Source organism: Suricata suricatta, chromosome 14, assembly GCF_006229205.1.
Source record: "Suricata suricatta isolate VVHF042 chromosome 14, meerkat_22Aug2017_6uvM2_HiC, whole genome shotgun sequence".
Classification (NCBI taxonomy): Eukaryota; Metazoa; Chordata; class Mammalia; order Carnivora; family Herpestidae; genus Suricata; species Suricata suricatta.
Window position 1 is genome coordinate 42,392,498 of NC_043713.1, and position 25,923 is coordinate 42,418,420.

General features: G+C 40.2%; 1 protein-coding gene across 1 annotated transcript in view; it reads left to right on the forward strand.

Moving 5' to 3' along the window:
* Nucleotides 1-1,039: 1,039 nt before the first annotated feature.
* The window catches only part of CDH2 (cadherin 2), a 188,119-nt gene continuing 163,235 nt past the window's right edge, over nt 1,040-25,923 (forward strand). Inside the window, exons 1-6 of the mRNA XM_029921571.1 lie at nt 1,040-1,084; nt 2,465-2,660; nt 3,247-3,375; nt 4,231-4,375; nt 5,898-5,998; nt 7,110-7,262. Of these exons, the coding sequence (XP_029777431.1) occupies nt 1,040-1,084; nt 2,465-2,660; nt 3,247-3,375; nt 4,231-4,375; nt 5,898-5,998; nt 7,110-7,262 (769 nt within the window). The remainder of the gene's footprint in view (nt 1,085-2,464; nt 2,661-3,246; nt 3,376-4,230; nt 4,376-5,897; nt 5,999-7,109; nt 7,263-25,923) is intronic.

Genomic DNA, 25,923 nt, shown 5'->3' on the forward strand with positions numbered 1-25,923 from the left:
ATTGTCTGTAGAGTATTTGAAAGGGAAAAAAAAAACAAAGAGATTGATGCTGTGGGGGAAACATCAGGCGACTATGATAAACCAAGAGAGCCTGGATTTTAGTTAGGCAGTCTTCAGAGCCAGTAAGAAAAGATAAAGATTCTAATAGGTTTGGGTTGTTCTCAGATGTAAAATTTTTAGCCAGTAATGGTAGAAAATCTAGATCCAGAAGAAGATGGACAGGTGAGGGGATTGAACATCCACTGTGGCTTCCGTGGAATATTTAGAAGCTCTGATTCGGGGGTGACTTGGAGGAAATTGGAAAGCACAGCCAGTGACTGAGGAGGTCTATAAAAAAGAATCATGGTAACAGGGACCTGAAAGAGTAGTGGACTCAGGGCTATAAAGCTCGCAGTATTGAGACTACAGAAAAATTTTAACGAGAACAAAAGTGACGTCATTGTGAGTTCAGGACCGGAACAGATAGACTAATACCAAAAAATGAGCAGTATTCGTCAACTCCTATTACACTTCTTTCCTTTCTAGACAAGGAGGTCGATCTTCAGCCTGGGAAGAGTAGAGCAAATACTTGTAAGAGGAAATTGAAACTCAAGATAGGTGAACTGATTGTGCGAAAGCGCAGGGCAGCTCTGAATGAGTTCAGCTCCTCTGGCCAGCATGAATTTCCTCCAGTGGGCCAAGCGGACTTTTGCTGCCTGCTTGGAATGTTTGAAGAATTGTGCAGGAGAGGAGAATCAGTAAAGGATCAGGGACGGGATAATGCCCCAATTAAATGCAAAGAAAAACACAAAATGAGGAAAGTGTCGTTTTCAGAGAAAAGAATAGAGAGCCCCATGCTGACCTGGGGCAGAACTCTGGAACCAGTTTCAGTGTTCACATGTCCACGGTAGCTAGGAGACAGCATGGAATTGTTAAAAGCAGGAAAAATAATTGTTTCTCTATTGCTTTTTGTTGCTAGGTTATTAGACTCAAAGCCTAGGGCAAACAGGTATGCTGTGCCTGGAGTCCAGAGAGGTTTCAGGAGGTAGATGGGGGCCGGATGTGTGACCGCCACCTGCTGCTCCAGTACTTGTTAGGTGTACCGGTAAACCCATCACATGTGTTGAAATTCTGGGTTAGTGAGTCATGGTTTGGACCCAGGAATCTGCATTTTAGAAGAATGTCCCAGATTGCTTGCTGTGCTGGAGAGCAAGTTTGGGGACTAGTGAGCTGTAGGAGACGTGCTAGGAGTTGGATTTATGTTGTCATAATAGTGTTCATACTGTGACTGACAGCTAACACATCAAATAACCATGGCCCAGACACTATCCTGAGCGCTTTGCACATATGATCTCATTTAATCCTCATACCTGCCCAATGAGTGTCTTTACTGTCCATATTGTCTAGATGGGGAACTGTGTCATCTCTGACAGTCTGGGGCAGTCTTGCACTTGAGTCTGTGCTCCACACCACTCTGCTAATAGCCCCTCTTAAGAGCCTGGTTTAATGCTCCGGGTGGTGGGAAAGGTGATGTCCGGGCATGCATCACACCCTGTCTGTAGTATCTGAGTAGCGTCTTTATGAAGACATTGGGGCGCCTCGGCCTTTCTAGATGCAGAGAGGTGGAGGGGGAATGACTAAGTCTAGGTGGAATTATTAATTTATCACCATCAAATCTGGGAAGATTAAATGTAAATTGCTGCCCCTTGGGGCCCAAAATCAGCAGCAAAGATACTGGAAGCCATAACTTAATTGTTTTCCGGTAAAAAAGATCAAGGTTGTTTGGGTTGACTACAAGCTCAATATAAATCAACACGCCTTTGTCTTTGTGGCACCTTTTGCCTGGAATGCCCTTTTCCACTTCCTCCTCTTTCTCCTGGCAAATTTTTAATCATCTTTAAAGACAGAGCCTCAATGTCACTTCAGCTATGGCGCCTTCTTTGATTTCTGCAGGCAGATTTATCAACCCATTCTTTCTGCTTCTTTAGCACTTTGTTCCTGGTGTTATAGTTTTGCGATTATCTTTCTTAGTTTGTGCCACCCAAGTTCACAGTCACTCAGCTGGAAACATGGGGGAGGGCGTCATTTCCTTCCTCCTCGTTCACCGCGAATCCCTGCCCTCACTAAGCCTATCAGTTTTAACTCATACTGATAAGATCTGCCCCTTCCTCATTCCTGCAGCCTCTGTCCCATTCAAGTCTCTGTCCTGACTTGTACCCCAGCTGTCACTTGTCACCTCATCCCCTCGTTTTCCCACAAAGCATCAGAGACTTCACTGTCAAATGCAGTCTGCCTGTGGTTAAAATCTGTGCCAGGCTCTTCATGGCCAAGAGGATAACCCCAAGCCCCCAACCATTTATGATCTAACCCTGTCTAACTCTCCAGCCTCAACTTTTGACTTCCTGCCTTCCTTCTTGGACTCCGGTGACACTGAACTCATTGTAATTCCCCAGGCAGTATGCTGTTTCTTGCTGCCTTGTTCCAGCTCACCAGTGACTGCCTGCCTGGATGGCTTCCCACCACCGCACACCGCCTGGCTGCTCCTGGGGTCTGCTTGGGAGGCCCCCAGGCCCCTGCCCTGGGCTCTCTGTATGTCTCTACCTCCCGCCTGCCACTTTCTTTTGCAGTCACTTTTTATTTTGCTCCCATGTTAAGCCTTGAACTTCTTAAAGGCAGTGAGGGTATCTTGTTTCCATTGGCAAATGGATACTCTGTACAAGTTTCTGGAAAGAATTGTATTGTATTCTACTTGGAAAAACTGTAGGGATGGCATCTTACTTCTTCCTCTTCTGGATGTGAGGTCTTGAGTATCTTAACACTCCTCTGAGTGAGAACCTATTTGCACATTTCTAAAATGAAGATAATTTCACCCCCACAAAGGGGCTATTGTGAGAATTAGGTGAGACAGCAATGTTCTATAACACTTTACACACTATCACAGGGATTGCACACGACACCCCTGACACGCATTTTTGTATGGCCAAGAATGTTTTTTACGTTTTTAAATGCTTTGAAAACATCAAAAGAAGAAAAATATTTTTGAGACTCGAAACCAGAATGAAAATTAAATTTCCGTGTTAATATGTAAAGTATTATTTGAATTAACAGAGCCGTGTTCGTTCATTTCCCAGTGTCTGGTATGCTTTTGCGTTGGAACAGCAGAGTTGAGGAGTTTCAACAGATACTGCGGCTTGTCAAGCCTCAGAGGTTTACCGTCTGACCCCGAGAGGAGAATGTTTGCTGACCCCTAGCTTATTCAAATGTTAGGGACATGCGGCCAATTCACTGCCTCCTCCTTGAACCACGGAGAACGTTTTGAGGGGAAAGTTTCTGTCTTTGAACTTTTGGACCTTCCTCAGCGGGTCCAGCGGAGTGATCCATTAACGATGAGGCAAAGTCAGTGGAACTGTTTCAGTTTTCTGAAAAGGTGGATGTTCCAGTAAGCATTTGGTGGACTGTTTGAAAAGACGGTGAACTTCCCACTGCGGGGGGTGTTAAAGGGTAGATGGACCCCCATTTTTCATGGGGTGCTGAAGAATAGTGTGTTTCACTCTTGGCCCTATTGACATTTGGGCTGGATAATTCTGTGCAGTGGGGGCTAGAAGCATCCCTGGCCTTTATCCTCTAAAGCCAGGAGCACCCTGCTCCCTAGCTGCAGCAGCTGAAAGTGTGACCTTACATTTAATAAGTCTTGGAGCCTGTTTTTAAGGAAACACATTATGGAATAACAGAATGTTATATTATGAATCCACTTCATCTTAGGGAAGAAGAGTTTGGAGAAGTTTGAGCTGTTTAAGATGAGTAGGGAAATCTCAAACAATAACATATGACCCGGTGGGTATTTAATATCAGCAGGCAGCTGTTAGAGGTGCGCCTCACACATGTGGTAACAGAGTCTCACGGCTGCCCTCCGCAGGCAGGTCCCCTTTCCCAGATGCGGAGATGGAGCAAAGGGGTTGGGCAAAGGATAACGTGTTGAGGACAGAAACTCCCTTCTCTGAAATAAGGTGGACACAGAAACTCAGAAGTGAACGTTCCCAGCATTACCGGACTTGATTCAGCCTTCAAATTCCATTCCTGTGGGTTTGGATGAGGAACATGTTGCTGCTTATTCTCCTACCTTCAGGCAGACTCACCGGAAAACAAGAGACCAGCAGTGGAGCTGGAGAAAAGTTTAGTTTCCCTCTAGAGTTTAGACTTTATTGATCTCTGGGTGCTTGTATATCCACCTGCTCACTGCCCTCACCCCAGTGCCCGTGTTGGAATGTGACCCCTGTTTACCGCACGCTGCCCGGTGTTTGCCGCTGCCCTGCTGCCCCGGCAGAGCTTCTCTGGGCCGGAGCCCTGCCGTGGTCTCCCTCGCAGAAGCCTGGACTGGAGGGGAACAGGCCCACTTGTAACCCATCAGTGGGGCACAGATTTACAACGCCTTGGGCCATTTTATGTGGTGAACTGGGGAGTTCCCTTTAGTTGTTTGGGTTAACCAAAAGCAAAAAAAACTTTCACTTATTAAATGCCTGTCCTTTGCCAGGCCCAGTACAAGCGCCTGGATATTTCCAGAAAGCCAGAATCAAAATGGCATCCAGTGTCCCTGACTTGATGGGTGTTGGAAGCCTGACTCCTGGCTTCCACATAGTCTCTAATGTTGTCTCTTTCTTATTAAAATACATGGAGCATATAGGATAAGTAGGGAATAATATAATTTGCACCCACGTTCCTGTGCATATATTCACATTTTACTCTATTTGCTTTAAATTATTTTTGAAAGAAATGAATTATTACAAATAAAATCAAAGCCACCCGTACCACCCTTCCTGACACCTGTCCTATTTCGCTCTCCCCTGGGCGGGGTCGCCACTGTCCTCAGTTTGTTGTTAACCACTACCTTGTGCGTTTTTATATTCCTGCTTGATGTATGTCAGGAACTTCACATTATATTAAACTTTATGTATAGAAATGGCGTCATCAATCATGTTTTATTTTATTTTATTTTTTGCAAGATTCATGCTGCAGAGGGCACCGTCTCCAGTCTCTGAGAGTTTGGAATGTTGCATAAATAGATTTCTGAACTTACCTAAAAATAATAGTCAACCCTACGTTGATTTATAATTAAGTTTCTCTTGCAGTCTTACATGGAACTTAAAGAAACTGTTTTGAGATGTAACCCTGGGGATAAATGTAGCTCTAATTCTTCATTCTAATGCTGTTGCATGTTCATTTTTTTGGCAGTGAAAGAATTTTGATGGACGTTTAGGTAGTCTTTGGGTGCCGCTGTTGTAACTGTGCTGCAGTGAACTTGCATGTTGACCAGAGCACCCATAGGAAAGTTTCCATAGGAATATACCTACCGTGTAGGCAAGGGTGTATCCACAGTTCTCTGTATTAGAATTTTCCAGATTGCGCTCCACTGTGCCTGTGCCAACTTCCACTAACACCTGTATGAAGGACCTGGCTGCTCTGGATCCTTGGCTTGACACAGTCCTTTCTTGCACACGACAGAGTAAAACTGTTTGCTAATTTGAAGGGTCTGAACTAATATCTCACTGTGGCTCCTAATACTCTTGTGCGATTAAATACTGTGCGATATTTAACGACGTTCAAATTTACTTTTTCCTTTATTTTCCCAGATCTGAAGAGTTTATATATTAGATTAGTGTGAATTTTCATGGCTTTCGTATTTGCAAAACTTCTCATGCATAATCCCAGTAGCCCTTTCATTGTGAGCCTGCACTGTGTTGCTGTGACAGCGGCTTGCATGCCTCTCTCTTTCTGGGGCTTCTCCTCCTCCTTCCTCTCAATTTCTGATTCTCCTCACCAGTGCAGATTGCTCCTAATGCTAGCCCTGCTGACACCGCCGTCCCTCCCTCTGTCAGCTTCTGTACGCTCTTCCTCCTGTATTTGGATCCCCATCACTGCAGGGTGAAATTTCCTATAATTAATGTCAACACTGCACAAGTCCTGTTGAGCGCTGTGATGATGTCAGTAGGGCTGGAAGACATAGTGAAACTAACTTGGTGGGGTAAGTGGGTAGAACTTGGTGTGATTGAGTTTTAGTCACATTGGGTGGCTAAAGGTGCATGTGATAACAGGAAGATGGCAAGAGAGACTTTCTAATTTTTTTTAAATTTTTTAAAGTGTATTTATTTGGAGAGAGCACAAGCAGGGGAGGGGCAGGGAGAGATGAAGAAAGAGGGAATCCCAAGCAAGCTTCCCACTGTCAGCGCAGAGCCTGATGGGGGGCTCAAACTCATGAACCGTGAGATCATGACCTGAGACAAAACCAAGAGTTGGTTGCTTAACCGACTGAGCCACTTAGGTGTCCTGAGACTTTATAATTTAAGTATAAAAAGGAAACATATAATCTCTATATTTTTTAATTAAAAACTTTTTATGTTTTATTTATTTTTGAGAGACAGAGAGACAGCGTCAGCTGTGGAAGGTCAGAGAGAGAGGGAGGCACAGAATCCAAAGACAGGCTCCAGGCTCTGAGCTGTCAGCCCAGAGCCTGATGCGGGGCTCAAACCCACAAACCACGAGATCATGACCTGAACTGAAGTTGGACACTCAACTGACTGAGCCACCCAGGCGACATCCTTTATTTATATTTTTAATGTATCCCTGCCCTTCAAATTAGAGAAATACATGCTTTTGACGAATTGTTTTTTTCTTCTTGATACAAAATATTCTATACCCTGCAGTATGTTGTAGTTTTGTTTTTTAATTAACAGAGTATATTGAAACAAACTTCACAGCCAGAGAACTCAATGAGGATATAAAAGTCTACATACTTGAATGTATACATGTTTCTTGAGAAGTTAAGCTGGCGGTCGTGATCTGTGGAGCCTAAACACCATTTGGCTGTCCCCTACCCCTTGTCCACTGGATAATTTTTCAGTCACAGTGACCATTTTAATGGAAATGTGCAGTCTCTAGAAGAACCTAGAATGGGTATTATTTCGATTTTACTGGACAGGACAAGTGGGATTTGTTTCTTCTACTCCAGTTATCAAAAAGATTAACCCTTTGCCCTCTACATTCTAATTGTAACCGTTCGGAAACAAAGGGGTTGTTTGTACAAGATACCAGAAAAATCGAGGCTTTATGCCAAGTGGAATGTTTCTGAGTTGAAGGAGGTAGCAATCATTGCACACATTTTTTTCTTGTGTTGCAGGCGTCTTTAGAGGCTTCTGGTGAAATCGCATTATGCAAGACTGGATTTCCTGAAGATGTTTACAGTGCAGTCTTATCACAGGATGTGCATGAAGGACAGCCACTTCTCAATGGTACTATCTCACAAGATATATTTGTGCATACAGTGTTTATGCTCTTGAAACAAATTAGCCATTAAAAAGTTTCTACATCATCTCTACTGTATAACAAGTATGAATTTTTCACAATCACTATAATGAGACTGTAGGGACTTTATTTTAGGATTACAGAAGAGCTTATGAATCTCTTATGTACATAATTGGAAGGCTCCTAATCTCTTGGAAAACTTCGGAATTCTTCCATTTTTAATTTATAGTAGAAACCATAATGCAATTAATTTTTAGTTTTTCTGCACACATTTCACTTATGTTGAAGAACACTATTTGCCAAACATCTGATTGTAATAGAAATTATTTACAGCAAACATCCATTTAGCATTTTGAAGTAAAAAAATTACTAGGGTATTATCTTTAATAAAACACATCAAACTTTAATATTCAGCTAAATTATAATAAAGGATTTGACAGGTTAAGTCTTGAGGCAGGAGCATGAGATCCATATTTTTGTTATGACATTGTTGTTAGAAAGTAACGAGATGGCTAATTTATTTGTTAACATGTGAATTTCAAATACAGACCCATCTCCTCTTGAAATGTGGATCAAGTTCATTATAGTTATCATGGCAGTAAGTGTAGATAAAATCTGAAATAAAACTTTGAGCATCATAAGCAAACTTGAAAGCTCTTTCCTTTATCTCTAATTGAAAGTAAATACAACTTTGGTTAGTAGTATTTTCATGGACTTATTTATCATTACACAAAATGTCATTGAAATGTGAAAGCAAAAAGAATTGATTAGTAAGTTGTATTTAAATTGTAATTCCCCACAAATCGTGCATATCTGTAAGGCTGTTTTAGAGAGCTCTTTTTAGAAAAGCTGTGCAACCTCAGCTAATTAATTTACACCGGGCTCTACCACACAGCCTTAATTGAAGTGTCTCTGCAGGCTGACAAACCTTAGTGGTATAATATTTAAGAATACCACAGACAGAGGACTTTGAAATGTAAATGCTACTAAGGTTCTTTAGTGCAGATTATCATTTTATTTTCATTTCTATTCTAATGTGATTTGCTCACACCTATGTGATCTTTCTGAAGTTGATTTTTTTTTAAAGACATCTTTCTGTTCTTGTCTTATTACATGGTGTTTTAATGAGTAAATGTTAAATGAGTCTGTCTCAACACTGAATTGCCTATCGAGTGGGTAACGGTTGACGTGTTAGAGGATTAATTCAAATCATAGTTTTACTTACCATGAGTGTTGGAGTTCTTCCATACATTAGTCATTTTCTTTAAATCTGTGAATTATTACGTGGTATCCTAGGACCTGTGGGACCTGTAAATATTATTTGAATACTGAAAAAAAAGGTGTTGATCACAATTCTCTGGAATAATTCAGCCAGAGAAAAAGTACCAGTGGAATTTGTTGAGTTTTTGCAATTTGTTTCTGAGATTTCCTTTTTAAATGGATAATTCTTTCTCTTAGTCTCTTTTCCTAAAAGCTTGCTGAAATTTGCTGCTTACAAATCAGCACACAGTCTGTCGTTAGAAACCACTGATTTAAAATGAAGTATATTGGCCTGTTGAATGGTTTTTGAAAATGAAGACCTGTTTTCTAATTATTAGATAATGCTGATGAGGGTAGAAATTGGGCACAGTCGCTTGCCAGAGTCTTGTTAGTATAACTTAGAGACTGAGATTTTGCTAGAGTTGTAAATGGGAAAGATTGAAACGGCTTTTGAACGTGTGCTGTAGCCGTCACTGAGACAGGTGTGAATCATGGTCTCTGATGGAACTTCTATGCTTCGGTACGCCCAGCTGTTACCATCATCATCTCTTAGCCTTGTTTAAAAAACTGTTGCTCTCATGCCACACCATTACCTTTTTCCTTGTCACTCATAGTATATGTTAAAGGATACCAGCATCTGAAAGCTTAAAACATAAAGTTCAAAATATCGATTAGTAGAAAAGACTGTTTTGGGGTGAGGAAGAAAATTGACAGAGGCTTTTGTGAAATACCCACTTTTTTTTTTTTTACAAGAGTGTTGTCATCAGTTAAGTTTCTTTTAGAGAATTGTTATTTAGAAGAATTCTACATTTTTACCTTTTCTATCGTTTTGGAGTTTTTAGTGGGATAAATGATCGAAAGGTACATCTACACCCTGAACCCAAATAGTATGCCATGGCTATGTTCATGCCTTCTGTGCACTGAATCTGAAAGGGATCTGTTGCAAGGGCAACCAGAGTGATCACTTTTGCCAGGTTTTGTGATTTATGACATTTAAGGAAAGAAGCTATAGTCCATAAGATGCATGTGAACCGTTTTCTGAGGCTTTTGCCTCCTGGCCGCTTCTACCATATTAAAGTTTACTTTAGAGTCTGAAAGCTTCCTGAAATCATAACTCCTGACTTCTTGATGCCTCCTTTGATTTCTTATTGATGACATTTGGGGAGAGGGGAGTCCCAACAATATGTATAGTATGGTTTCATAGGATATATCCCTGACACAGCAGACCTTGTACAAAAGTTTAGCATTGTGATGTACTGATGTCAAATGCCAATTATTTTTCAGACAATAAAATAACATAATCTTTGTGAAAGTGCTTGGAAAACATGAAGCATCAAGTGACAGTAGAGGTGATATCAGTCACGTCAGTGAAGCTGGGTAGACGAAACATGGAAGTGTAAAGGCGGGGCTCTAGCGTGGAGAGCATTCTCCTCTCCCTTTCTGCCTTTTGAGTTTTTTGCTGTTGTGATGAACTTTATAGAAAGTGTGGCCCCAATGAACAAGGTCTTTCCAGTTTCTCTTCCAGTTGTCACTGATATATTTTCTATAAAATCATGAAGAAGACAAATGTATTTTGCGATCAACTTTTACATTTCATGTTTTACCGTATTGACTAGTTCCACTCTTTTGAAGATAGTTTGGTGTTTAAAAAACGGCCATTTCGGCTTCTGTTCCGTTTTGTTAGCAAAACCGGATTTTGCTTAACAGTGCCTCTATTTTTGCACTTACAGGTTGTTTCCAATTTTTCTCTCTTACATATAGTGCTGCTATGGAGATTCTTTTTTAGAGAACTTTGATTTTTCTTTAAGGATATTTTTTAGCGGGGTTTATGCTCAAAAGTAGAATTACTAGGCCAAAGGGAATGTAGACTATTGACTTTTTTTTCTTTTTACATTTTTGTGAGACTTTTCCTTCCAAGTCTAAGAGTATGTTAGTTCTTTGCTACATCCTCATGACCATTTAATTTTATAATATTTTGCATATTTCTATTTCCCCTCAAGTGAAGAACATTCCTTTTTTATCCTGTGGTATTCTCCGTCTTTGCCTTCATAAATTAGGATCAATTTTAGTATGTTGAGGGACTCATTTTTACCTTGCATTTTCCTGTTCCATTTTAAAAGCATTTATTATCAACCTCCTTCATTTAAGAGATAAGCAAATTGGAGTTCAGAGAGATTACAGGCTTTTCCTATGATTGTACAGCTCTTTAGATGGCTAGCTGGAGATCTGGAATTAGAACCCAGGTTTCCTGATTCCTGATTGAATTCTGATGATGGCGATGATTAAAAAACAAAACCAAACAAAACATTATGGTATAACCCAGGAAACAATGAGAGTTTACGAGAGCTCGCCTAACTGGCTAAGTGTTTTGGACCTGGTCTTCTTTATTTCCACTCCATGACTTAGGGGTTACTGGACATATTTGGGAATTGGTGACTAGAAGGCAAACAAAGCCTCCTATAATTAAAAAATACACTACAGTTATTGTCACCGTTGGTATTTGGCACACACCTGTTTATAAGCAGAAAAATTTGGGGCTTTGGAAAATAATATTTAGTCTTTAATATTTAACTTCTACTCCACTGAACTAGAAAAATCTCTTGTGGTAGCACATTACCTGAAAATAAAATAACTGCAATCATAAATTTTCATTTTGTCCCCAGCAGTGTATCTGACACTGTGAAGTAACCACCCCGTGACATTGCAGAGAAGAACCAGGCTGTTTTGAGCATGGATGTCAAGAGTGATTTTTCTGCATGTTATGCTTTGGTGGTCTGCATGCTTAGACATTTCACTAAGTAAACTCCTCCAACTCTGGTCAACATAAATAGCAACCTGCAATTACCAAGAATATTTTCAGTAATCCATTTATACTCACCAGCTCTGGGCAGGACATGATGATTATTTTCAAGTGGAGGGAATTTGATTTAGATTAGTTTACTTACTGATTGAGGCTTGTCTGCATTAACATGCTCTGAGGAAGCTATCACAGTACTAAAATATTTTTTATTAGTTTAGCAAGGCTTTACAACTGCACTACTTTTTTAATAACATGAGTATTTTTGTATGATATGTGTTACTGAATGGGGAAGCCATCTTTATTTCAAGTAGTTCGCTGTGTTCGAGCCGTGTATTGAATTGTTAGGAAAACCTTGGTTCTGTTTTAATTTTTTTTTAATTTTGATACATACTTTTTTGTTATTGAATGTGTAAGTGTTTTTAAGTATTTGAAAGGTAGGTTTATAAATACCTTGTTTATAAACTGGACCAGGCCCTTGAGCTGGGATTTCTAATGGTTGTGGGAAAAGGCACTAAGTACTGAGATTGTTCTCTGGGATATTTTGATAAGCTCTGAGGAGCTACAAATGGGATGCAGCCATGTGGATTGTTGGGGGTGGGTACCTTGTTTTAATACTGTGTGGCAGTAATAAGATCAACGTAAGAAGTAAGATATTTCATCCTTGTCTTCATCATATCATTTAGACTTAATACTTGGAATTTTTTAATATCCCTTTTGATGTATTTTAGGTCCATCTTTCTTAATGTAATGCTGCAAACCAAGATAAGCCAGTTTTGGTGGTCATATCTTTTTTTTAAATCCTTTTACAGTTATTTATAGCTGTCAGTAATTTGGAGTAGCTGAGGCCTACTGTCTCACAAACTTGCAACTAGGACTGTGTTAAAGAAAGTAAGTCACAGTTCACATATGCAAAAACACTGGCAAGCAGGCACCCAAATGGTTTAAAAATCTGTCATCCCAAGAACAGAGAGACCCTTTCTCACTGTCCATTGAGGCTCTCTAGTAAGCATCTAGTGGGGAGTAGAAAATATGCACGGGAAATAAGTAAAATTTACTGTATGTTAGATGCTATGGAGAAAAATCGTGCAGAGAAGGGAAATAGGGAGAATGTGTGGTTCTACAGTTTAAACATGATGCTGAAGGGAGGCATCACTGTATAGGAGATAGTTGAGTAACAACTGCTATTAGAGATGGTCCAAGAGCTATAGATGTCTGGGGAAGAGCATTCAAACCAGAGCAGACCTCAAGTGCAAGGGCCCTGAGGCACGATTGTTTCTAGAATGTTGGAGGAGCAGCAAGGAGCCTGGTGTGATCTGTTTGTGCAGAGAGGAAAGGACTGACCAGTAGAGGGTGAGATCAGATGAGGTTAGACCAGTAATGGGTCACGTTGGGTAGGGCCTTGTAGGCCTCTGTAAGGACTTTGGCTTTGACTAGGAGGGGATAAAAAACTATTGGCTTTTAGCCAAGGAAAGGCATGCTCTGACTGACAAAATATCATCATTCTGCTGTTGTGTTGAGAAAAAACAGGGGATAAGAGAGGTGAGAAGACCACTTAGAAGACTAGTCATAATGTCAGTGAGAGAAGATGGTGCATTGGACCAATGTGATAATTAGAGTTATGAGAAGGGGTCATATTCTGAATATTTTATTTTTTTATTTTTGATTTTTTAAAAATATTTATTTTTTGAGAGAGCAGGAGAGAGAAAGAGACTGAGTGCAAGCAGGGGAGTGCAAGAAGAGAGAGAGGGGGAGACACAGAATCCAAAGCAGGCACCAGGCTCTGAGCTGTCAGCACCCAGCCTGACACAGGGCTCAAACTCACAGACCGTGAGATCCTGACCTGACCTGAAGTCAGATGTTTAACCAACTGAGCCACCCAGGCACCCCTTGAGTATTTTTTTAAAAGTGTATTTATTTATTATTTTGAGAGTGACAGTGAGAGAGTGCGGGTGAGCCAGGGGAAGGGACAGAGAGACAGGAGAGGGAGAATCCCCAGTAGGCCCCATGCAGCCTGATGCAGGGCTCAATCCCATGACCTGAGCAGACATCAAGAGTCAGACCCTTAACTGACTGAGCTATCCAAGCACCCCTTGGTTTCTGAATATTTTTAAAAATAATTTATTGATGTGAAATTCATATAAACTGAAATTAACCATCTTAAAGCGAACCATTTAATGAAACTTCGTACATTGCAATGTTTTGCAGCTACCACCTCTGTCTAGTTCCAAATCATTTTCATTGCTTCAAAGTAAAACCCCTTATCCATTAAGCTTTTTCTCCCAACTCCTTTCTCCTCAACCCAGTTCCTTAAATCTTTTGTATTTGGCTTTTTTTTTACTTAGCATAATATTTTGGAGGTCCATCCGAAACATAGCATGTATCAGTAGGACTTCCTTATTATGGCCAAAAAGTACTCCATTGTGTGTGTGTATGTATGTATATGGTTTACAATTTGTCTGTAAGCTATTTAACTATTACTCATTTATTAGTTGATGGGTGTTTGGGGTGTTTTCACCTCTTGGCTATTGTGAATACAGTTAGGGTGTACATGTGTATACATATTTGGTTTTTTTTTTTTTTGAGTGCCTGTTTTCAGTTCTTTTGGGTATATACCTGGGAGTGGAATTGAAGGGTCATATGGTAATTCTATGTTTAACTTTTTGAGGACCTGCCTAACCGTTTTGCATAGCACCTGCACCATTTTGCACGGCCACTAGCAACACACAAGGATTCTGTTTTCTGCACATTGTTACCAAAACTTGTTATTTTCCATTTGTTTTCACTGTAGCCATCCTACTGAGTGTGAAGTGGTACCTCTTTGTGGTTTTGATTTGCATTTTCCTAAGGACTGCTATTGTGGAGCCCTTTTCATGGGTATCATTTGAGTGTGTTCTTTGGAGAAATGTCTATTCAAGTCCTTTGCCCATTTTTAAATTGGATTGTTTACTGTCTTTGAGTTGTAGGAGTTCTCTATATATTCTGGATACTAAACCCTTGACAGATACATGATTTACAAATATTTTCTCTCATTCTCTAGGTTGTCTTTTCACCTTCCTGATAATGTCCTTTAATCACAGAAGTGTTTAACTTTGATGAAGTCTAGATTATCTATTGTTTTTCCTCTTGTTGCTCTTGCCTTTGGTATCATATCTGAAGAATTCACTGCAAAATCCAAGGTCATAAAGATTTGCTCCTGTGGTTTCTTCTAAGATTTTTATAGTCGTTTGTTCTTATGGTTAGGTCACTGACCCATTTTGAGTTAAGTTTTGTATGTGGTGTGTGATGGAAGTCCTACTTTATTCTCTGGAACTGTTTTGACAGTAGAGTTGGCAAGAGTTGATGGCTTGGATGAGTGGTGGGGAAATAGAGTCAAGGATGACTCTGTGATATTGTGCCTTAACCCTGAGAAGGATTCAGTTAGCCACTGTGATGGGGATCAGGAATTTGGTTTGAATCTGTAGAGATGAACATCAGAGATGTCCGGGATGACATTTAGACGTAGGTTTGGAGTTCAGAAGAGTAAGCCAGGCTGCAGAATGGGAGTCCTAAGTGTATAAACAGTAAGTAAAACTAGGACCCAGGCTGAACTCACTCAGGATTTCCATGTTAGGAGGAGAATACTGACGAAAGTAAAAAATGGTTTCATACCAAGAATTTGAGCACTGCAGTGTTAGGAAGTCAGGATAAAGAGGCGGAGCAGAGACTGAGAAAAAGTGACCAGGGAGGTAGGATAAAAATCAGAAAGGTGTGGTGTCTTCAAAGGCATGTGAGGAAACGTTTTAAAGATAGGGCTTGATCATCTGTGTACGATTCTACTGTGTGAAGGATCAACTTGGGTGAGGACTGAGAATTCACCGTTGGTTCTGCAGCATGGAGGAACTGGGGCCTCGATTTGGGCGTGGTCAACAGTCAGGTGGAGGCGGACGATGGATACAAATTGAGTTTTCCTTTAAAAGGAAGAAGAGAAGTGGGTGGTGGTTGGAGAAAGAAGCTGGGTCAACTGAGGATATTCTTCTCCAGAAGGGAGTGACAGGTTTGCAAGGGGACGGCACAGCCTCCAGTAGCGGGGGAAATGACGATGGTGCAGAAGAGAGGAGCTAATTGCTAGGACAATGTCACGGAGCAGAGGACAGAAATGAGATCAAGTGGGACTTAGAAACCTGTGTTGACGACAAGCTCCACAGATGTTTTTTATGTACCTGCATTTGGGAACCACTCCAACACATTCTGTTGAGTCACTCCTAAACTGGTTTAAAATCCTTCATTTCAGCTTGATGATTTCATGTCAGCAGAAGGCTTGCTCTACAGAAATGGCAGATAGGATAAAAATGAAACCCTTGTGGTGTTCGATGATGTAAACAGTGTTTTCATTGCGGTAGCATCCTTGACAGATGGTTATCCAGTTTCTGCAAGAATACCACTGCTGCTCCCTCCCCCCAAATGAGGAGGAGATCACTCCCTTACAAAGTCTGCTCCGTCTTTGGAGAGCTCTAACTGTTAAAAAGTGGTTTCTTAAAAAGTTTAAATGGAGCATATGTTCCTAAAATCTTTACCCACTGGTGCCTGTCTCATCTTTTGGCACCATACAGACCAGCAGGTACATTCTCTTATGCTGCGAGGTCATTTATTTCATCACTTTTTCATTCAACAAGTATTTTCACACGTTTATCATCTGTCAGGACCTTTTCAAGGATCAGGCAGTGGGAGTCAACAAGACAGGTCAAATCCCCGTAATAGGAACTTAACACATAGAGATGCTTCACGTTCCTGAGCACACTCACCTTGGTTCCTTAGATCTTCTCTGCCACAGGCTGAACATCAGATGGTTTCCTCGTTGGTGTTCGAGCATTCTGGTCTACCGCTTCTTTTCAACAGAGGAAACTGAGGTTCCCTCCACCACTGAACTAGGATCTTCTGTGTCCTGCCCTCTCTTCCTGCCTTTGATGTGGACACGGCCCTTCCAGGGCTGGCCCAAGGTGGCTTTGGCATTGTTTCCTGCTACATCATTCTGTTGGCCCGTCTTAAGCCTGTGGTTAACTCAAACTCCTAGGTGTTTTTTCAGATGAACTGCTTACCGTTTCACTTGTAAAAATTGATTTTTGCACTCAAATGTTAGACCTATAAGTTGATCCTTTTTTCAAAAAGGCCCTCGCTTCAACATCATCTGGAGACCCCACTGGCAACCCAAATACCTAGTAGCCTCAGAAATCAATGCCAGTACTTACTTTAAATCCTCATTTGAACAAAGGGTGTACGATAACATCTACAAGTTTTCGGATGACATAAGCTGTCAGATCAATGGAGTAAACCATACCCCCAATCCCCCCTCCACACTTTAAATCATTAAATGACCAAAAAGTGGTTGATGAGTTTCAGCCTACAGCAACTTCAGGAGACCTGTTAAGACTGTATTTCAGCTCATGGCCTATAATTTTCTTAAATAAGATTTCTTAACATCAGGCCATGGAGAAAAGGCCTATTGCAGTTGTACGAAGGTTATAAATAACAAGGGATTTGGATCACCCCAGTTACTGTTTCAGATTCCTGCAGAAACATGAATTTCATTAACTTTAACAAAAAGTAAAAAATCATCTATTTTCAAGAATGCATGTCTTTTAAAGCACATCTAAGTTGTTACAAAGTCTCTATTTCATCTTGAGGGTTTTTATGTCAGTAAATGATTGTCCCCTAAACTTTTAGAACTGAGAACAAAGGTGAATCCATTACGTTTTCCAATGGAAGACAATTTTTTTTTCTCTTTTGGTGAGGGAGGCCTTCAATAACTGTGTATTTTGAATCCTGTATCTGCAGGAGTTTAAACTTTGCTACTTTAATTGTTCCTTGTCAAATCTGATCACTCTGGTTGGGATTTGCCCACTAGAAAGGGAAAGTCCCTGTCACCTTGACCTGTTATTTTTCCTTCTTCAGGATGGATGAGGTTCCTTTCATGGATGCTTTATTTACTGTTGTTTTGAAAATAATTTTTCTTTTAGGCTTTGTTTTCCAAGTGGAATCATCTTTGATGCTAACATTTCAATATCTGAGTTGTATCAAGAATGAAACTGAAAGGTGCCTGGGTGGCTCAGTTGGTTGAGCGTCTGACTTCAGCTCAGGTCGTGAGTTTGAACACCACATCAGGCTCTCTGCTGTTAGTGTAGAGCCCGCTTTGGATCCTGCCCCCTTCTATCTCTCTCTCTCTCTCTGCCCCTCTCCTGCTCACACACTCTCTCTCAAAAATAGATAAACATTAAACAAAAAGGTGAAATTGAAACTACCAGCCACTTTTGAAGACATGTGTCCTTACACCAGGACATGCATCCCCAGCATCTCCCTGTAAGAGCACATCATTCTTGTGACAGTGCATCATGTCACCTCGCTTTGAGATTTCTAGTAGTATGAGGGAGTATCCCTTTAACAGTTGAACTCATCAGATTTTAATTGCATTGCCTATTAAATTGACTGTTAGATAGTCCTGTACTATGTATATGCCTTTAGTATTTCCAATTTAACTTTTGTTCCTAGTGTCTAATTTAAAAGTACAGGAAATAACTCTTCCAGAGTTCTCTTGCTTTAACTTTTTTTAAGCCAAGATTTTTGGTTTTCAGATTTTGGGGTGCTTGAGAGTTGCCCTGGGGGGAGATTGTTGAAGTAGAGATTCCTGAGGCCTACCCCAGACTCTAAGGTCTTAGTCCTAAGAAGGTGCATTGCTACAAGTGAACTCCAGGTGATTCCAATAAAGGTGGCTTTCTACCAAACTTGCACAGTTGGGTTCAGTACACATTTCCATGACAGAAACACATATCTGATGGATTTTTAGAGATACTGTGCTTTGGAAGTTGTACGTTACCACTTCTTCCTTGTTTGTTTTATTTTGTTTTGTTTATATAGAAGCCTACTTTTGATCTCTGGACAAATATTACCTGCATTTAGAATAGACATTGAGTGGGGTGCCTGGCTGACTTGGTCAGTTAAGGGATCTAGCTCTTGATTTTGGCTCAGGTCATGATCTCACGGATTCTGAGTTCAAGACTACTGACAGTGCAAAACCTACTTTGGATTCTCTCTCTCTCTCTCTCTCTCCCCCCTGTCTTTCTGCTCTTCTCTCTATCTCTGTCTCTCTCAAAATAAATAAATAGACTTAAAAAATAATATAAATATTGATGAAACCTTTGTTTATGTTAATGATTGACCAGAATATATCTTTATACACCGTTATTATACTTTTGTTTGTTTTTAAACATCTTAACATTTATCTCACCAGATGCTCAAATAAGGACACTAGTAAATTCTAGTTAAAGTGTTAATAAATGGGCTAAGATTCTGCACTTAACTTGGTTAAAATATTTATGGTAAAGAAAATGGCTCATAAGTTCTACTTCCAGGTTATTTCTAGTGCTGAAATCTCCTTCTTTCTCACTCCTTCAGTTACTGATACTGTGGTTTAACTAAAGGCATTCCTTTCTGAGGGGCCGATATATTGCGTTTGATTTTACGTTGACATCAACCAGTCTTTCTAATGTTCTCCTTTCATATTGCTACTTCACTTTGTTTAGCAATTTGTTGAATTACATTTTAAAACCCTACAAATAAGGGCGAGTGCATTATTACTTGGTCTTTTATTTCGGAAATTCACTTTAAATTAATTATTCCACATTAGCAGGTATTAGGAAGTTAAGAAAGCATTGATATGGAAGTTTTCAGAGCTCGGGAACTCTTTGTGTTCTGTACATTTATTCAGCAAATATTTGGTTTGTGGCACGTGTAAGGAAGTCACTGTGCATTCATTGCCTTGGAAAATGTCAGTGAGCAGCTAACACTTACTAGTTGTGGTAGTGGGGAAAATAGTCACAATCTGTGGGAATCATTTAAATTATTAACATTTCTGCGTGGACTCTCTGTGTGGTTTTAAAGGACAAAAAGAATGAGCCACCTTCATGAAATGATCAGAGAAAAATCTCAACAGAGCTGAATATTTATTCTCCTAATTCCCTTGTGAAATTAAATCCTGCAGATTTTCACATTATGTGTCTATGTAATTATTCCTTCAGTTTCGTCACTTAGATCTGCTATGGCATCTTTTGTTGACTTGTCATCTATTCTGTTGATGCCAAAGACATTTAAAAAAGCATCTTGTTGCTTTTATGCATAGGAAAATCGTCCCTTATGAAGTAATTACTCAAACTGATAAAGCTCTAGTATAGTACTGTTTCTCTTCTAATGGTTAGCAAATTAGCCAATAGCATGGGTCTTCAGTCCATACTAGCACCCCATTGTCAGAGGTTTGATAGCCTTCCATTTCTTTTTCATTTCTGTGTGTGTTTATTTATTTTTGAGAGAGAGAGAGAGAAGCAGACTGTGAGTGGAGGAGGGGCAGAGAGAGTGGGACACAGAATCCAACTCAGGCTCCAGGCTCTGAGCTGTCAGCACAGAGCCTGACATGGGGCTCAAATTCATGAGTAGTGAGATCATGACCTGAGGTAAAGCCGGACGCTTAACCGACTGAGCTATCCAGGCACACTGATAATCTTCCATTTCAGTGTTCTAATTGTTTATCACATCTCAAATAATAATTATAATTAATCATTTTCCAGGGAGCCGCTTACATAAACTAGGCAATTAAGAACAGATGCATCCTTTGTTTGGCTAGTTATTCAGATATGATGTCTAGTGATTTCAACATGGACATTTTATCAGAGCTACATTGAAATTTATAAGAATCGCCTTACCTTTGTCATTCACATTGTTTTTTTTTATAAATATGTTACTTTGCATAGCCTTTCATACTTCTTCAGAAATTTTGTATAGTTGCTACAAACTTTGAATCAAGTAGGACAAGGAGTGCAGTCGGGGTGTGGTGGGGGACATTTCTGTTTTCACATAATGAAACTGAGTTCACGGAGGTGATGTGATTCACTCATACTTGTAAGATTAAAAAGTGGCTGCATGTGGTCTGGATATTTACTTCTGATTTCTGTCCACTGTACGGTCCTTTTCTTCTAGCCCTTGAGGTCAGTGCGTCTTATAAGGGCTGGTTCAGATGAAGCATTTCATGCACTTTCAGGTTCTTGTCCCCCACTTGCTAGTACTCTCTTGGCTTGTCTGGGCCTTTAAAATTCATGTTGCCAGTACATGTGCATTTGATCATTCTTTCTTTCCCCCCTCAAGAATGATCACAAAACCTTGCTCAGTTATCTTGAGCTAATAGTAAATACATCCAGAGTTCTACCTTTTCTTTTACCCTTTTGGACTCTGTACATTCGACACTAAATACTCTTATGCCAAGAATGTTTTCTACTCAAGAAACAGCAATTCATTTCTAAGAAGGATGACAGAGATTAATGTTATCCTTGTGAAATGGCATCTTGGTTTTTCCAGATACAGTGGCCAGCAGTTAACTGAACATGGATATAGAGCTGACACTTCTTATTTGCCCCCAAATACTTGTAAAATGAAGACCTTGTCTGTGAGAACACTGGGGAGAACCAGAACCAGAAGGCTGCAAAGAAATAAGTGATTTCATAGTTCTGGGGCTCCTGGGTGGCTCAGTTGGTTGAGTGTCCAACTTTGGCTCCGGTCATGATCTTACAGCTCATGAGTTCCGAGCCCTGCACTGGGCTCCCGGTTTTCACTTGCTTTGAATCCTCTGTCCACCCCCCCCCCGCCCCTCCCTTGCTCTCACCCTCTCAAATATACACATTTTTTAAAAAGAGAGATTTCATGGATCAATAATAGTAGTTTTTTTTAATTTATCAATTGACTGTATGCACCGTGTCTTTAATAAAATGGTGGGGCAAAAGTGGTAATATGTGTTATAGGTAAGGAAATTCAGAGGTAAGCAATTTTAATGTGATTTACCTAAGGCATACTTGGTAAGTGGTGGTACCAAGAGTTGAAGCCAGGTCTGTGTGATTTCCATGCCTGTGCTCTTCCTGACATACCATGCCACCTTCATGGGGTGTGCCTCAAAATTCAGGTCAGTGAGGGGCCAGATCTGACAGGGATAACTTATTGAGCCAACTGTGGAGAAATTTACATAGATAAGGAGGAAAGATGGATAAGAAGTATGTTTGGATTGATATGGGAGGAAGATTTAATTGGAAATTAGGTCCCCAAAACGTAGCCTGATGGGGCCAAATCTTGAAGGTCCTGGAGTGCCAGAGGGAGGGATTGAAGTGGCTGATGAGATGGGAGTCATCTAGAGCTCGGAAGGAGAATTAGACAATTAGGGATTCTGTGGAGGACATTATGGATGAAGCTGCCTTTAAAGGCTTTACAAAGTAGGTGAATAATGTTTTATGTGAAGTCCGTTATGTAGTAGACATCATGGTGGCCTCTTCTGAGATTCCTACCTCAGTTGCTCTTTGGATATCTATTCCTGGCAACCCCACACAATTCATTGCTTTAGGAAAAGCTTAATCCACCTCTGGTTCTGGGAAGAGACATCCTAGTCCTTGTCTTCTAACCACAGTGGAACTCTGGAACAATGAGCTCCAATAAAAGAAATGCTGTTCCTCTCAACCTGTGTCGAGATCTTCTGCCCCTTACTATCCCTGCTCCCCTACCTGCATCCTTTTTTCCTCCATGATTCTTGCCCTCCCTGGATGGGGAGGAAATAATGTCAAGAGCTCTTGTCAGTCATCATTTCCAGGCAGACTGGAGAGAAGAAAAATCTGGATGCAGTTGCTGAACAACTGAATTAATATAATCCAGACCTTTTTCCTATTCCTGGGCTTCTGGTCATGTTAGCTGATAAGCCCCGTTGATTGTGTAAGGCAGCATGAGATGAGTTTTTCTGTTACGGGCAGTGAGTTGCATCCCAGCTGATAGCGGGTTTTGCTGAAGGTCTCAGTCAGGATGGGAGCACAGACTTCATAACTTTGGGGGAATGAGAAGCTGGTTTATGTGGTTATGGCTAGAATGGGGAATTATCAAGGTAGAGAAATGAAAGGTATCACTTTGCTCAGGTGGTTTTCTGCTATGGAACCCGAGATAGTGGTCATCTCTGTGAGGTGGGGACTGTGTCACCTATTTATCTAGTACCCCCAGTGACTACCACAATGCCTGACAGATCCTGGCCATAACACGAGTTGACAGATTAAATGAATGAATGAGTGTGAACCATAGTTTGGAGATTACTAAGAAAGACGAAATGGGGTTAAGGAGAGTATCATCTGTTGTGGGGCTTCGTATGGAAATTAAAAGAAAACTGAAGTGCTTAGTAATTTAGAAAGATATACATGAGATGATAGTTTGTGAATTGGTGGAAAGTATTTGGTCAAAAGGAAATTTTAATGAGGCTGTAGATTCACACTGTTGTAGGCTCTAACAAACTACTTTGGGAAAAATTTCTTTATCCTTAATTTTTTCTTCCTCTACATGGACCAACTTTTTCCAAATGTGATCCAAAATATTTTGATTTTCTTATAAGAATATACTGTAAGATAGAACAGAAAGAAAAATTAAAGGCTTTTTCTAGGTCAGATCTTAATAGAAAATCACCATGGCAGTGATTGATGTTGCTATGTGCAGATTCTATCAAAGCATTCCTGTAACTTGCCTAGGTGGGAAGTGAGGTGCTGTCATTAAAAACGCACAGTGTGCTTGCATAGGGACCTTGCTATGATCACCTCACTCCTGTGGCCTCTTTTCTTACAAAGTAGGGATTCAAAATTCTTTCACAGTGTTAGATTTTTAAAAATTGACAGAAAATTCCACTCTCTGAGAAATTTTTTCTTTAGTCTGTTTGGGATGCTGTAACAGAATACCATAGACTGAATGACTTGTTAACAACAGGAATGTATTTCTCACTGTTCTGGAGGCTGGGAAGTCAGAGGTCAAGACTGTGGCTGATACGGTGAGGGCCTCCTTCATAGAGAGCTGTCTTATCCACTCTGTCCTTACATGGTCTAAAAGACGAAGGAACTCATCATTATTATTATTATTTTAAAAAAATTTTAAAGGTGTATTTTTGAGAGAGAGAGAGAGAGAGAGAGAGAGAGAGAGAGAGAGAGAGAGAGAGGCAGAGTGTGAGTGGGGGAGTGGCAGAGAGAGAAGGAGACACTGAATCCAAAACAGGCTCCAAGCTTCGAGCTGTCAGTACGGAGCCCAGTGCGGGGCTCCAACCCACCAACCGTTAGATCATGACCTGAGCCAAAGTTGGGCGCTTAACCATTGGAGCCACTCAGGCTCCCCTATTATTATTTTTTTTAATTTAAGGAAACTATTCCCCTCATGGGGGCTCCACCCTATGACCTAACCACTTCCTAAGAGCCCCCGCCCCAAATGTCGTGTATCAGGGAATAGGTTTCAACATAAGAATTTTGGGTGGCCACAGGTATTCAGTCTATGGCAAATTCCTAGCAGAAAACATGCATTTTAGTAGTTTTGAAAAAAATGATGATTATATAATACTAGATTTGTGAAAAAGAGAGAAGAAACTTAGAAGGGAATTATCACTATTAAATACTGTAGTATTTAGAATATCTTATTTGAGCTATTTTGTGTAGGTCATTCTGTCAACAAATTAGATGGTATTTATAGATCCAAAATGACATTTGTTTTCTCAGGGCTGCCTGGCTGGCTCAATCAGTAGAGCGTGTCACTCTTGGTCTTGGGTTGTGAGTTCGAACTCCATGTCAGGTGTAGAGATTGCTTGAAAGGATAAAATCTTTATAGCAAACAAATAAACAAAACACAACAAACACAACATGACATTTGCTTTCTCAGAATCTTGGACTTTTTTTTTTTTTTGGTTATATGTCTGGTTAGCTGAAAAAAAATGGTATAATGGGCTCTTTTTAAAAATGAAGATTCCAGGAGCGCCCGACTTCGGCTCAAGTCATAATCTCATGGTTTGTGGGTTTGGGCCCCGCATCGGGCTCTGTGCTGACAGCTCAGAGCCTGGAGGCCTGCTGCCGATTCTATGTCTTCCTCTCTCTCTGCCCTTCCTCCACTCGTGCTCTCTCTCTTGTTCTCTCTCTCAAAATAAATAAACATTAAAAAAGTAAAGATTCCATTGAATGGATGAGTGTATATGTTTATTTATATATGTGTCTGATTGTAAATTTGTAATTAATTCTTAAAGGAAGCTCATCAAAATTTGGGGATTGTTGAAGTCTCTGCTTCCCATGGAAATTTAGTTATTTCACTATTCTGGAGAAGTCATTGCTCTCACAGTCAAATTCCACTTTGGAAAGTATTGGCAGCAGTACAGCTCTCTGTGCCCCAAAGGAGGTAACACAATTTTAGATTTTAGTCACTGGGGACGGAGTCCAAATCCTCTCCGAAGGGGCTCCCTGGAAGAGGCCTGCTCAGCTGCTATGCTCACATCTTGAAGCTCTCTGTTGTCTCAGGACTTTGGCCGATGAATTCTGTCTTATAGACCTTAGCTAGGCGTGGTGTGATTACCTCATGGGTGTCCTCCTTGGGGGGCTATGTACCCAGTCTGTTAGAGCAATGGTTTTCAAATTGTTAAGACTGGGAAACATTGCTGCAGATATGTTTCACATTATGATTCTGTATTTACATATGTATGTATGTATATGGGGGGGTGTGTACACACACACACACACACACACACACACACACACACACACGTATATGTCACAAGACAATACACTTACCCGTGACTGTGATCTACTCCATTTTCCATTTCATTTCAGGTGATATTAATAATCTTTTGTTATATCTGCACTTTGAAAAGCATTGCATTTACCCTACATCCTTGGATAGAGGAAGTACTCAGTGTCAGTCTCCAGAAATGTTTCTGTTTCTTTTCCAGCAGGAATGGGTCGCTTGATGACTGGCTATGATGTACCTACCAGTGCCCATGGTCCCTCTGTCATTGTTAGTACAACCCAAAATGGTCATAATGCTTCTAACTAATTTTATTTATTGGACTAACTAATTTTATATAATGGACACTGCGTACTAGATATGAAAATGGTTTTGTGTCTGTGTGAATCAGCACCTGTGTGCTTCACAGTTAGGTGTGAGCGCTATGACTAGATCTAATTTACAAATGGAAAGAGAGGTTTACTATTCTGCCACGAAAGTATCAGAACAGGGACACTGCTTAACTCCACATTATATCCCCAAATCCTGCTTTCTGACCTAATAACACCTTTCTTCTGAAATTCTAAATGTCCTAAAAATGGGTAATAAGAAAGTTACATAAGTTATGATTACTGACACATAGAGTCATCATTAAGTTTTTATAGTTAATACTTTTGCAGCCAGAACTGGAGTCTTAACTGATGTCCATCTGTCTTACAAATCATTGGCTGGCCTTTGATTAAGAAAAATAAAGTTTTGATATATTATTTTCTGTTTATGTCTATCAAAGACATCAAGGCAACATCTTTCACATATTTTTTCTTTCACTTTTTTTTAAGATAATTTTCACAATTAAAGTATATTTGCTTAAGTTTTAGATAGTTTTTTAAATGCAGGTAATGTTTTGCTTATGAGTTTAAAATCTTGACAACTGTGATTTACAAGTATTAAAGTGATGGGCGTAAATTCTTTTTAAAAGAAAAATATCTTCACATTAGGAATATGTCAGATTGGACTCAAGGATGTTTTGAAAG